General features: G+C 36.7%; 1 protein-coding gene across 2 annotated transcripts in view; it reads right to left on the bottom strand.

Annotated features, from left to right (window-relative positions):
• Positions 1 to 14,199, bottom strand: part of DYRK1A (dual specificity tyrosine phosphorylation regulated kinase 1A) — an 89,283-nt gene that overhangs the window by 47,540 nt on the left and 27,544 nt on the right. For both annotated transcript variants that reach the window (XM_062602461.1, XM_062602462.1), the window contains exon 2: positions 11,788 to 11,867. In XM_062602461.1, coding sequence (XP_062458445.1) covers positions 11,788 to 11,797 — 10 coding nt within the window. In that variant the 5' untranslated portion in view covers positions 11,798 to 11,867. The remainder of the gene's footprint in view (positions 1 to 11,787; positions 11,868 to 14,199) is intronic.

Raw genomic sequence — 14,199 nt, 5'->3', positions numbered from 1 at the left:
CTGATGCTTCTCAAGGAGCATCTTGCACAGAGACTTCTAGTAACTTTACAAGGCATTTCTTATTTCCAAAAATTCCAAGATCAACTCTGCAGATACTTTGTATCTTTGAGAAAGGAAAGACAGACCTCTGTCAGAAGTCCATTAATCCAAAAGGTGCAATACCTGTCTAATTACCAGGTCTTTGATGAAATTCAGCCAATTCATTAGATAAATAACAGTGAAGCTAATCTTGAAAGGAGAACAAATCACTTTAAGTAGCCTGCTACATAGATTTGCTCATAAGATACCAATTCACTTTTCTCTAAATTGATCAAAAGGCTTATTGGAGAGAGAGATTAACCATCTTCCTAATGGTTTACTGAAGCTTCTTTGAAAGACAAAGCTACTGCTAATCTGTTATCTGTTATCGAGGATAATGTGGATTTTTGATGGCAAAAAGATACTGCTAATAAACTCAGATCTTTGGGGAAAAAAGTGTGATACAAAGTGTAACAATAAAATACTGTATTCAAATTCTCTTAAACTATAACAAGTGCATTTGCCAACCAATGCACCATGAGCAGGTCCATTTGTGCAAAGCAAGAATTCCATTCTCTTCTCTGCCAATCCCCTCCCCTGTCTCCGAGAAAAAAAGGTGAAGTAGAATTTTCATTTATATTACATAGACTGTAGATCACAGTTACAGGACACAAATTATTCCTTAGCTGTCTTAACATACCTTGAGTGTTTACATGCATCTGAGTTGAATACCTGTAGCCAGACTGAAAGACTTCAAGTATAAAGACGTCACTGTAGATCTGGCAGTGCTTTTAACCCAAATCACTGCTCTAGACGAAGTTAGCTCCCAAATTCTATTTAAGGAAACTGCCTTCTATTGAAAAAGTGGAGTATTCAGCTAGCTACATTTTGGTGGCACTTTCTCTCAACAGAGAGTGTCAGGATTTTTGCATTTGGATGGCAGCCTATAGAGTCTGGATTTCTCCCAAGAAAAAATGAAGTTTCTCTTCTTGCCTTTCCCTGGAGCTCCACATGCCTCCAGACATTGAAGAAAACACCAAACAAACAAAAAACACAACAACTACTTTTTGCCTTTCTCAAGATTCAAACAGTTGTTGCCTGGGGCTTTTTGCTACCAGTCACTTTGTAGGAATACAAAGCTGAACACAGCATTCTAAACTGAAGCTGAAGAATCCTCACTTGAAAAGTGACCAATTGATTTGGGTGTGAAACAGCCTCTTTTTCTCAGGAAAATCTCTCTTCTTCAGAAGAGACACCATGAAGACCCATAAAGTCAGCCTAAACCAGAGGACAAGAACAACTTTACAGAGACAGTTTGTCAGAAGATGGAAGAAAACTTCTGAAGAAATTCTACAGAAAAACAACATAAAATTCTCTCTGGCTTTGTAAGTGAGAAAGAAGCACAGGAGTATCTCTGCTACTCCAGGTCAGGAAAAATGAGTTATATACATATATATACACACACTTACAGATATTATGTATACGTAACAAAAGGTAAAACAAAGTTCTCTTTGTTTTGACCCAGAAGAAAAAAAAAAAAAGCAATCTTCTCCTGAGACAACAGTAAGTCCAACAGGAAAAGAAAAAGGATTCTACCAGTCCTTCTTTAAGGACTAGTAGGTAACAGTGGACTTACTAGTTCAGTAAACATGGAATTAGCATCTGTACTAACAGATTCAGCTGGGCTGAGGAAGGTTCCTAAACACAGAACTATGATCCACTGTGTTTGTAAAATGTTAGAGCATTCATAGCATCCATTCCAACCAGCACTCTTCCCCAGTAACTCCTGGGAATGTGTGGCAGTCAGCATGTTCCAGGAATCCTTCCCAACAGGCAGCATTCAGGCAGCCACCCAGTTTTACAGGGTAGGACAGTTAACTAGCACAGATGTGTGCTGTTCCATGCGATCGGCTTCAGTGGCTGGGAACACTCAATTTACAAACAGAGAAGCAGGCCTTTTTGACTGTGAGATTTTATTTTTTAGATCTCTTCTGGGATCTCTTTTGGCATACTATACAAATAATGTCTTCTACCTATCTTCAGAAAATGGCAAAACAGAAAACATTCAGTTGTGAATCTATGTTTTGCAAAATACTGGGGTGGTGCAAATCAAGAAATACGTCAAAAGCTATAATCTAAAAACTGATCTACTTGCTTGAAGATTTTGGCCTGTGCATCTGTTTCTCTGCAAGGTGCTTGGTTTAAAAGAAGCCAGTGCTCTAATCAGACAACTGTACAGCAAGATCAAAGGACAGGAACAATCAGTTGATACTAAGGACCACCAAGTACAAAACATATACTTGCAGAGATCTTCACAAACTGGTCTAAACTGAAGTACACAAGATCATGCTATATTTTTTTCAGTTATTCTCAGAATCATCCTAATGCTAAAATCAAAGTTTTCCTTCAACATCTCAATATGCCAATTTTGAAAAACTGAATTTAAGAGAAAGCTCCAGATATGTGAACATTTAGCTTAAAAAGCCCACTAGCTTTTGGTTTGGTTTTGTGGTTTTTTAACAATCTTTAAGAAGTTAACACAGAGCCTACTTAAAGCGTCACCTTACATAAAAATATGGAACACTACCTAAAACAAAGATGTAAATGAAAGTATGATAGACATCCGTTGCTTTTCACAGGCATTTTGATAAAACTTGAAGTATTTCACTTTCTAAAGAGCAAACTCACCCTTTCATTCCTGGGCACAAAGTGTCTGTATTACTGAAAGGTATAAAACTTGATAAACATATTTGTTTCTTTTATTTTATTAAGATGATTCAGTACATGTAAGCAAATATTCCATATCTCCATTCCATACCATGAAGATATCTCTTACCAGTTTTATATTCAATCCAAATCACAGAGAAGGATCTGGGAGACATTACTCGCAAGCTGGAACTCATATTACCATGACAGGTAAAATCATACATATTTTTACTAATTTATAAAAACTTGGCTGTCTCAGTTCAAGCTATCTAGGCACATTTAGTGACCTTGGAGGAACAAGAAGATGGATCAAAGTCCAACTATATATAAACCAGCATTTTAAAAAGAATCCATCAAAATATGGCCATATTCATTCCACTTCTTGGGCTTCTATAATCACTGCTGTCTGTACAGGGATCTTCATGTATTGCCAGAAACTGTTATTTATTCCTCTGGAATGGTGAGACAGCCCTGAGGAACTGTGGACTGTAATGACAGCATTACAGTGCTGCTTCTCTATTCAAATGCCTTACTGCCTACATAACCAGGTAAAACATTGCTCACGTCCACAAACCAGGTAAGAATGAAATCAACTTCATCCATCTTTGCAAACACTACCCTTCTGCTTCATTTCCGGGGAAAGCACATCTATCGATCCTTCTACATTGTATTTCGTAGGCAGTGCAAACAAGTGGCAAGTTCACGCCAAGATCATGACCTCAATAGGCAAGATGCACAAGTATGGAACTCTCTGTGATGTTAGTAAAGTTACTGTGAGACCAGATAACAGCACTGGAGTTATACCAACTTTAGGTTAGAATCTCTGTTCACACATAAGTGGATTCAGTGAGACAATGAAATGCAAGTCAAGAGTATGCAAAAAAGAAACTAGTTAGAAGAACCAGAACTAACCCTAACCAGTACTACTAAAAGTACTGGTTCTACTTTTTAACCAGTAAAGCAGAACTTAATACTATGTTTGTATCCTCATTTTTTTGAGGGACTTTTAATAATGAATTTGTTAGGAAAACGCAGGCACCAATACACTTCCACAAGGGAGGAGGAAAGCTGCCACCTGTTTCACGTTTACAGCAAATACATTCAACAGCTGTCTCTCTGCAATATACTAAAAGCTAGATCTTCAAAGATATTTAGGTACTTAACTCAGCAAAATGTCAATAGGCGTTAGATATAAGTATCAATGAAATGCTGGGCTCCAGAAACAGGGCTGCAGAATATCACTTTGGTTGATCAATATATGTTGTGTTGCATATTATCCACTGTTGCCAGGATAACTGAAAGGTCAAAACTGCAAATTTGATGTCTCACCACCACTCATAAAAACAGATGATTGTTTCTTACCCTCTAATCTAATCATTGTCCATAACAGCTTATCAACAAATATGTATTTGTGGGAATAGGGTGTCAAGATGAAAACCTGAAAAGTGAAACATTCTCAGTTTTACGACATCTTTCAATATTAATCATGCTCCTCAGTATAGACGGTTTTAACTAGACCCACTTAGATTATGTCTGAACAGCATCTACTGACATAAAACAGCTGACAAGCATGTGCTTAAGTTGTTTTATGGAAATATCCGAGCTAGTAAGCATGGATAGTTGACTGCATATTAAGACATGGAAACTATCATAAAAGCTGGTGAGAAGAATACTTACTTCCCTTTGTATAACTAGGCAAAAAGCTCCTTCATCAAGTCTTAACATAAGTTGCTCTGACAAGCTGGTACTATCCCAGCTTGGTATACCAGCTAGGCATCAAGCTAAAGAAACACGTGGTCACTACTGTCCAGAATAGCATTTCATATAAACATAACAAAAAACATGTAGTAAGGGATGAATTTAACTTAACAGGAAACAGAGAAATAACAGGTTTTAAGAAGTCATAATGTCAATTTTTAGCAAGATTTATGAACAGTATTTGAATAGTTCTTGTACCCACCTACCTGGTAAACTATTATCAACAGAATACCTACCAAGAACTATCAAGTAGTCAGAACTGACTGTTACACCCTCTCTCATTGTATCTTAAAACCTAACGCCCAAAGAATATAACTGTTCAGGGATGGAAGGAGAGGTCATTTATATCTGACTGCATGATTTATAAAATAGGATACCTCCTAAAAATACTTATTCCCCTGCATGGACTCTAGATAGCATATGCTAAGGAACTAAAGTGGTGCATGTTTAAGCCATTATTACACTTGTATAGAGCCAGGACTGGTCAAAACTGGCGAATTTAGGCTATTCTGCCTCCACACACAGCAAATTCAAATAAAGTTATTGCTGTGTTCAATCAAAGATTTGCACCGTAGGATGTATTTTAGGAATGCAAGACTTCAGATGTGATTTTTAAAAGCAGTAAAGGGCAAGTTCCTGAACTAGTGTTGCCCATTGCAGAGTTCAAGGGAAGAGCTTCCTCTAGATATAAACCAACAGCCTTACCCCAAGAAGCACTGGGCTAAGTTTCACTTCAAAGCCCATCCCCCCTCCTAACTTCACTTGACAAATTCCCTACCCCAGCAAACAGTATCACTCCATGAACTCAGTTTACTACCAAACGCACACAAAGCAGGCCAAAAAAGGCTGTCTGCTATACAACATAATGCATGAAACAGGAACACTCACACTAGCAAACACTTTACCCAGTAAATCAACATGATACAGCGTAATAGCAGGACTATATTAGCAGCTCTAAATGCAGTCTAGCCATCCTATTACTGTGTTACCCAAGAGAACCTTTACTTTCATTCACAGACTGAATACTCTGACACCACAGGGGCTTTTCCATTACAGCTGCTCATGTGATGACTTTAAGGGCTATAAGAAAGACTGTACTTGTTATGTTCACTGTAGACCTCAGGCATTCTCAGTAGACTGACCAGTAATTCTGAAAATGTCTCATATTTTTTGTAATAGTTAAGATTGCAATTTTTAATCTGAACTTGATTTTTTTGTTCTAAAGCAAAATTTTGTCAGGTCTAAGTGAGTCTTTGCTCTTAGAAATAAGTACTAGAAATAAATCTCAGCCTCACAATGTATCTGCTGCAGCAGTACTGTTCATTAAAGAGAAATGTCCTCATCACCCAACACTTGGTTGAAAGTTACCTCAAGGAAAAAAAAGTTTTTAAAAGAGGACCACATAAATGATGATACAAAATTAATAAAAATTACTTTTTTGAAATACTAAAACTACAGATGTGTATCTTTAAGATACTTTTATTTCAAGCATTATGCAGCAATACAATGTTTTTGAAAGTGCAACACTCCTTTCAATCTCCTATCTCAATGGTCCCCTGTGCTGACATCTCAACATCTCAACTGACAACATCTGTGCTGACATCTCAATTCCACCAACACAAGAGAGGGAGACTTGCTGCAGTGGTAGTTGGAGCTCTGTGTCCCTCACTTCTCCCTGCCCTCCTGAAGAAACAAGCTGCTGTTGACTACTGCTACCCAACACACCCCTGTGAGCCCCGCTGAGCATTCTTATGAACAGCGTAAGAAAGAATATTTCAATTACTTTAGCTGCAAAACATAAAAAAACTTCCAGATGTGAAAAAAAAAACCCAAGACAACTGTTAACAGGGCTTTCTACAGCAATTCACACCTATCCCTTTTAAGAGGAAGAGAGTTGTGCTCTCTTAAGAGGAAGCAAATTAAATAAATACAGAGGCCTCTAAAGGTTTTCTGGTTTAGATGCTTCAGTCCGTCTGGAATAAGAAAAGCAGCATTCTCCACTAGGCTATAATTCCATGCCAAATCCTTGAAACAGGATTTTTGTCATTTGTTTCCTCTTCGATGAGGACTGAGGCTGAAAACCTAAAATCTTCAGTATCACAGGTACTAAGCAATTTTGGAGGAGGGGAAAAAAAAACCTTTTCTGTTAAATAGGCAACTTCTTTTTAAATATGGATGCATGAATCTAACTTTAGCTGTCCAGGTTTCCACATTTCTGATCTCAGATACAGAAAGTAGAGCATTAATCTAGTCTCTTGACTTCAAGGTTATCATTCATTGAGGTCAATGACTCCATCTCTGAAAAGCAGAACTTCCAATTTCAACATGGTAACTGTTGCCCTTCAGGACGCAACTGTGTTCAGCTCCTCCCCAACTGCTTCTCACAACTGCTGACAAAAAACAGGCAGAAAGACAGCACAAACAACTCCTGCAAAGGGAGTTATCTATGTAAAAATAGTGGTTAACCCTAAAAGCATTCTTCTCCATGCAAAGTGCTCATTAACTATCTATATTTGAAACGTCCATGAGTAATGAGCAACCCCATCTCTTATGTTATTTTCTTGGTATCTTCTGTTTATGTTAAACTTCTGTTTATCTGCCCAGCAAAGACCTGAATAACTAACAAAAACTGCCCATAATGATACAGCCAAATATGTGAACAAGTTACTGATGGACAGAATCCGTCCAATTGGAATGACAGTCACCAATCAGAAACAGAACTGCAATCAGCCCGTACTGTGCTTCTATCTGGAAAAAGCACATGGGCAAAATGTCTGTTCCATTATAACCCAGTTCTGGTTTTATGCCAACAACATCCATCTCAGAAAAGACACTCCAGGTATGCAGTTACTTAAGTGGAATCATAAATAGTACAGTCACCATTTCCACAAGAAGATGCAGGTAAGTGATAAAAAGGTGATGCCCCAGTAAGTTTCTGAAGTTCCCTGGTAATTAAAGTTGCTCTCAACAGACTAGTTCAAAGGCATTATCAGAAGTACTGGTATAAGGTAATACAGATGAACTTCAAAATAGCAGCAATATTGGACACAGGTTTTTTCTGACTGTAGAGTAACAGTGGGGATTTTTTGCTTTGGTTTGGTTTTTCTACTACTGACATACAAAAACATTCTTCAAAAGAGCTACAGGCTCAATGAAATCAGTAGCTAAACTATTAGGAGTATGAGACATGAGAGACGTGGCCCAATTCTAAATTTTTCTTCTCCTCTTACATAAAACTAACACCTGAACACTTGCAAGACTATAAACTCAACCCAATCCAAGAACTTCACAGAAGTCTTTACACTTGTTACATTTTAATAAGCAGTGCAACTGGGGGCATATGTGGGGGTGTGTATGCATGTGTGGACAGGCAAATATCTACACAAGTATGTACAATTTCATTGTTCTTGTACTATTTTTGCTGAGTAGTACTGGAATGGCACTTTTTTTTCCTCCTTTTTTTTTTCCTTTTGAAAACATGAGCAATGTTGGGTTTTTTTTCAAAGAGCAATATGATCACTTCCAATGTTTTACCAACGTTGAACGTAATTTCACATGAATTTTCACAAATGAATTTTCACATTTTATATCATTTGCTTGGTTCCCAACATCTCTGGCACATTCAATGTATTTTCATGACAAAGAGAAGAATTTGATACAACTAGCATTTTTTATCTATTCTCTACATTCAAATCTACCTATGAAAATGCAAATATGTTAAAAGGTTAGTACATGATAAATCCTACTGCCCAATTAAATGTAGAACCAGCTACTCTTCTTGTTAATGAGTTTACATGCTCAAACTCCTGAATTAGTTTATGCAGGCATAAGAATTGGACAAAAATACTGTAATTATTTATAAACTATGTCTATTTAAGACACAACTTTTAACAGTTACCCTGTTTCCATGCTGTACTTACTACGCAGAGAAATGTCCCACACTATGCTGGTCAATGTTCTTTTGGGAGATCTAAAGATCTAAACCCAGAATAGGTATCTGCTGTATTTCATATAAAGTGCATCATCATCAAAAAACAGTTCAGAACATGCAGACTCTTTTTCCTTCCCTTCTGCTTTCAAGAACAATACTCCAACAATAACTGTTACCAGTTTATCTCCTCTGAGAGGATACGTGGTGTTAAGGAATGGATCCCTCCGGAACTTGTACTTTTGGTTTAGTAGATCTATACCAGCCCCTTATACTCTGAACTCAAATATGAGTCCTTTTCTTACAAAGGTTAAGGAAGACAAGAAGCTGTAAGCTCTTTGAAAGCTTAAAGATCAGACAACCAATTATTTTTAGTTACTTACACCTAGGCTGCAGCTAACTAGAAAAACCAAAGCCAAAACCATAAAGTTATTTGCTATAAAGCAAATCCATTTTTATAAGGTAGCCTCCTCAAAGAGGAGGGAAAAAAGTAATAACCAACCACAGTCATATTCTGCTTAACAGGCGCAGGACAGATGTAGCAATCACTCTGAAAACAAACTTTTAAGCATAAGATGAATTCCTGCTCATAAGTGAACAGCACAATCCCAAATTTGATACTACGCCATAAAAAGTAAACACTTGTTAGTATAATTTTTCAGCACAGTAACTACAACCATAATGGTAGTAATAGCATTGACACTTAGGCTCCCTTCCTTTCACAAAATGTCCTGGGGAGATTGACTTTAAAGTACAAAGAGAAAAATTCACATTCTGAAAATATTTTTTAATTACAAACCACATTCTAAGGTACTAACTTCATTATCACGACATGCATTTGTAGTGCACAAGCATGACTGAAATATAAATTTAGCTTTTCTTCCAATGAGCTGAACCCCCAGTTTGCTTTTTGCATTTTTTCACAGAAAAGCTGTATAGACCCTATAAAATCCTACAATAAAAGTTATCAAGATTGACAAAAAGCAATTATTGAAAACCCTTCAGTTCTCCAAACACTGTCTTAAAGTGTCCTTCTCTGTATGTGTTCTACATATTAGAGGTGCTAAGAACACAGCAAAAAAAGAAATTAGACAAGCTGTAAATTTCCTGGTAAGTCAACTTGGGAAACATGATTCAGTACCACTACTTACTCATTTTTTCAATTTTATTTTTTTTTTAAGAACAATGGACTTTAAGACATTTCTGTGTTTTCAGCTTAAATGGTGATCTAAAATTCAAGTATTCCAAGATAGAAAAAGTGAAAAAAATCATCTCTTCCTCCAGAGGATTATTTCCCTTAGTTATACTGTGGTTAATTTTAGAGTTTTACAGTATGTCAGTTTCCAGCAAAATGAAGTGATGCCCATTATAAGAAGTAATTTATTTACCCTATGGAAATCTTCATCCTTTAGCCAAAGGTAGCTTTGACACTACCAGGAATCTCTCATCACTCACTCAGATCAGTAACCTTCAGAAGCCAAGCCTTGTTGAAAATGCAAAAGAATCACCCTCAGTAACCACAGAACCTTTCAATTCCTGGCCTGAGCTCTCACGAGCTACTTTGAACTTGAGAAAGGTATCAGCAGAGTCACCATATGACTCTTCTTGTTTCTGCATTACACAGTAATTACAGTATGTTTCTTCATTTTAAGGCATGCAAATCATGTTTATTCTCAGAACCTCAGCATACTAATATTGGCTCTCCTAATAAACAGAAAGCTGAAAATAAATCTTATTTGTCTAACTTCCAACTTGTATGACACATCAGAAGCCTCAAAGTCTTTGCCAAGGTATGACTGTTTTTCACTCTGTATTTATCATGGAACTTCCAAGTACAGAATTATGGCCTTAGAAGACAGAATTACTACTTGCAATTCAGAATCTTTTAGGCATTTCTACTCTTTAAGCTTGTAATTTTACAAGCTCACCATCATCAACAATCCTGACAAAAACTGAAAGTGCTCAAGTTTTAAATCAGATTAATGTATTACTATATGAAACTTACTTCTCTCAAACAGTATAAGATACATAAGGTACTATTTAATATTATTATCTCTCCTTTCAGTTGTGGGATGGGTACTTTTAAAGCTTTCAACCCATTTTCTGAATATTTAAGTGGGGCTATATTTAAATCTACACCCCAAGAAGCACATGACCGACAGTGTTATCAATGACTGCCTACCAGACAAGAGTTCCACAAGTTTGATGGGATATCAAATGATTTGAATTTGAGACTTTAAATGCTATTCCTCTAGATTTAGACATTTAAAGCAAATGAAATATCAGAGTATTTTTTTCTTTCTCCTCTTGTTTGCCCCACCTAATTTTAGAATTCTTTAGACCCTCTTTTACTTGAACTATCGACATACAACTTACAAACATTCAACTGAAATGGAGGAATGTTTAGTTTTCACAGAATGAAATATCCACTTACAGCATCTTGGTCTTAATCCAACATGCTCCATGTAAATATACCGTCTAAAGCTGTTTATGCATGAACAGCTGATGCAACTGAAAACTGTCAATCAGGAGATGATCTGCATGCATACGTAAATCTATCTAGCTTTTTTTCCAGCCCCAAGGATTGATGGGTTTTAGAGCTGAACAAGCACTCAGAAAGATCTGTCTTATGTGTACTTTGCTGCTACAGGACTCAAAATGAACTACACCAATCCTCCTGTACAACCTAAATTTTATTCTATTTCTGCTGAGCCTGATTTTTCCTGTCAAAATATTAACTATATTTTCAGCAAAACAACATCAGTAAAAGTAAGCTATTTAATCTGCGAATACACTTGGCACTTTCAGTATTCTGACTGGGGAAAAATGTAAGAACTTCCTAAAAGATCAATTTTAAGAATGACAAGTGACTCTCAAAGATGTTCAAAGTTCCTATTCTCAGTTCTTGAGAAACCTTACAGTAACTAGGCACAAGTCTTCAATATGGCATAATGAACTGGTAGATATTAATTTGTTATATTTTTTTCAGACAGATCCATAACTTTTAAAATAAAATTAATGAATGATCATCTGCTGGCAAGTGGGGGCATTAAAAGGGAATAATAACAAACAAGACAAGACTAAAGGCAGTAAGTTAGCCTCTCTAGAAACAAACCCTTTTTTTTTTCCCCCTCTTTTTTTTTTTCCATAAAACTTTGGAAACAATATTTCCATTCAGGGAAAACATTTTCCTCATAGACAGTTGCAGAAAAGTTTCAAAAGGCAAAGAAAGATTTCAAAACTCTGCAGGTTCTTCAACATTCTACCTAGGCTGGATCGACATAATTGTGGGCATGCAGAGCATGGAATAGAAACAAAAACCAGATTAAGATCATTAAAGATTTTTCCCTTCTAAAAGCCCTTGAAAATAAGATCACCTGTATGCATCGTCTTCTTTCAAGTCTCATATCATCCTGTAGGGGTGTGGGGGACAGGGGGAGTCCAGCAGCAAACAACACTGCAAAATGAAGAAAAAAGTAAATGTAAATACAAAATATTAATATAACTAAAAAAAAAAAACAAACACGTAAACCTTCATTCTACTAAATCTACATAGTGCTTAATTCAACCCTAGCTCTCAGATATAACCGCAGAGCTAAACCAAGGTAGTTACAAAAAAAAAAGAATAAAAATTAAGTTTTCCAACAGTAGAAACAGAGACAAATATTACAAAGACTACCTTCCCCTAACATCTAATGTTAGGGGGGGAAAAATAAAAAACTAACAAAACACCTATGTAAATGTTCAAATTTCAGGGATTAATTTAAATTTCAGCTGCTTACTGAGCTCTTCTGAAAATTAAGATCATCCAAAAAAAACTCTTCTCAAACCTACCAAAGTAAAATTATTGATAGTTACTCATCTTTACAAAGCCCTTCAATATGGGGATTTTTATAGAAACTCAGGACAATATTTATAAAACACATATAAAACACAACTGAACTTCTGTGGGATTTTACCAAATCAACAAACTACAAAACTGTAAGAGCACATAAATCCATAAATGTGCAAGTCCATTTTTATCTCATATCTCACCTGAAACTGAATTAGGTTCACCTTAAACCAAATTAAAATATGTTCAGAAAAAAAAACTATAACTTTCTACAAGACAAAGATATATAAAGACATGAGTTTCTAGGAGGAAATCTCCAACTGGAGTTAAAAAGAGAACAGTAGGATTATGCTGATTAAAAAACAAAACCAAACCAAACTCCACAACACGCATCAACCAACCCCTGGTCAAAGTATTCTTCAAGTATTTGCTTTTCACTTGTTCTCCCAACAAAATTATCACTGGTACTCTTCAACCTACGAAAAGCACTTACAAATTACTGAGAATTTTAGAGAACCTCTGAAAATTACCCAACAGCTCAAATTGTAGAACCTAGATTATTACTATTTAAACACCTCCTGATGTATGTAACTCCAAGAAACTGTGTCTAGACTAAAATGCACTTAGATACTGCAATTTCAGTGGAAAACATTGCAGTTCCATTTCTCCATCAACAGTGACCGTTCAAGCACTTACATTCTAAACCCACCCAGCTTTTCTGCCACCACACTGGCTTCTTCCTTGTGCCATGGAAGTGTGACATGCACACACAGAGACACACACACAGCGGAGGTGTGACAAGAACACAAGGAAGAAATACTTTTTTTATACATGCAGCACCATTGTAGCGGTTGTATTGGTTTTTTTACGAGCAGGGGAATTACTGCTGTCATGGCTCCAAAAGACAGAGGGGACAAACAAAAACTGGCCATCACACATCATGAATCAACAGCCTTGTTTTTTTACTGCTGAAGTTCCACAGAGACATAGAATGTCACTGCCACATCCACAGCAGCCATGAACTTGGCGAGGCTGATGAGCATTGCCTAAGGCTACATAAGATCCTACAAACTAGGCATTCTCATGCCTAAATCGCTTCAATTTGGATAAAACATTCATTCTGGTATGTATGCTAAGTACATACATCACAAGACAGTGTCTCGTACTGAGCTTAGTCCCACTAAACCTAGCGGAGGCAGGCACTTATGTCCAACAACAAGACAAAAGGAAGAGCAAACTCTTGTTCTTCTTTACACTAAATAGTTCCTGGGTTTAAACCCAGATTATGTCCAGCATATATGGGCGTCTTAGGGCTACTGAAAGCTCTCTATGGCCAAGATATTTATGGCATTACCTATTACATTATCTATGGACTATGGACTATCTATAGAAAGCTTTTTCCAGTAGTATCTGCAATGACTGAAGGCATTGCTCTTTTGTCTTTACCACCCTGTAGCTCAAACACAGTAAGGATCACCTCTCTCACCTGCATCAGTACAAAGCCAGCTTCAATCCTAAACCAGCTTAGTTAGAACTATCAAAAAACGTGCTTTGAGCAAAGCAATCTGACTTTCAGCCAAAATAGATTGTAGAGCATTCATACATCATCTTCTGCCAGTTCTACAATGGGAATGGTAAGCTCCAAAAAGCAGCACATTAGCACATCTCCAGCGCTTTACAACAGAATGTTGTATGAAACTGACTGCAATGCTAGCAACATACAGCTCTGTTGTGGGCAACAGACTGCCAACTCTATTCCTCTTTCCATAAGAAGAGGAAATCAGTTGGTAAGAACATGATATCCAATAAACACAGACACTACCAAGCTATAGCTACAGAACCTGAAATCATACAGATGATTTTGTCAAAGCAGGAAAGCAACTTCATACATGGGGAAGTTAGGCTTTTTGCTGATTGGAAATTAATCTAAAATATTTTAAGACCACTCAGAAGACTA

Source organism: Pezoporus occidentalis, unplaced genomic scaffold (assembly GCF_034315485.1).
Source record: "Pezoporus occidentalis ecotype Australia unplaced genomic scaffold, CSIRO_AGI_Poc_V1 ctg77, whole genome shotgun sequence".
NCBI classification, from domain to species: domain Eukaryota; kingdom Metazoa; phylum Chordata; class Aves; order Psittaciformes; family Psittacidae; genus Pezoporus; species Pezoporus occidentalis.
The sequence above is the reverse complement of the archived record's forward strand: the minus strand, read 5'-3'. Positions and strand labels throughout refer to the sequence as shown.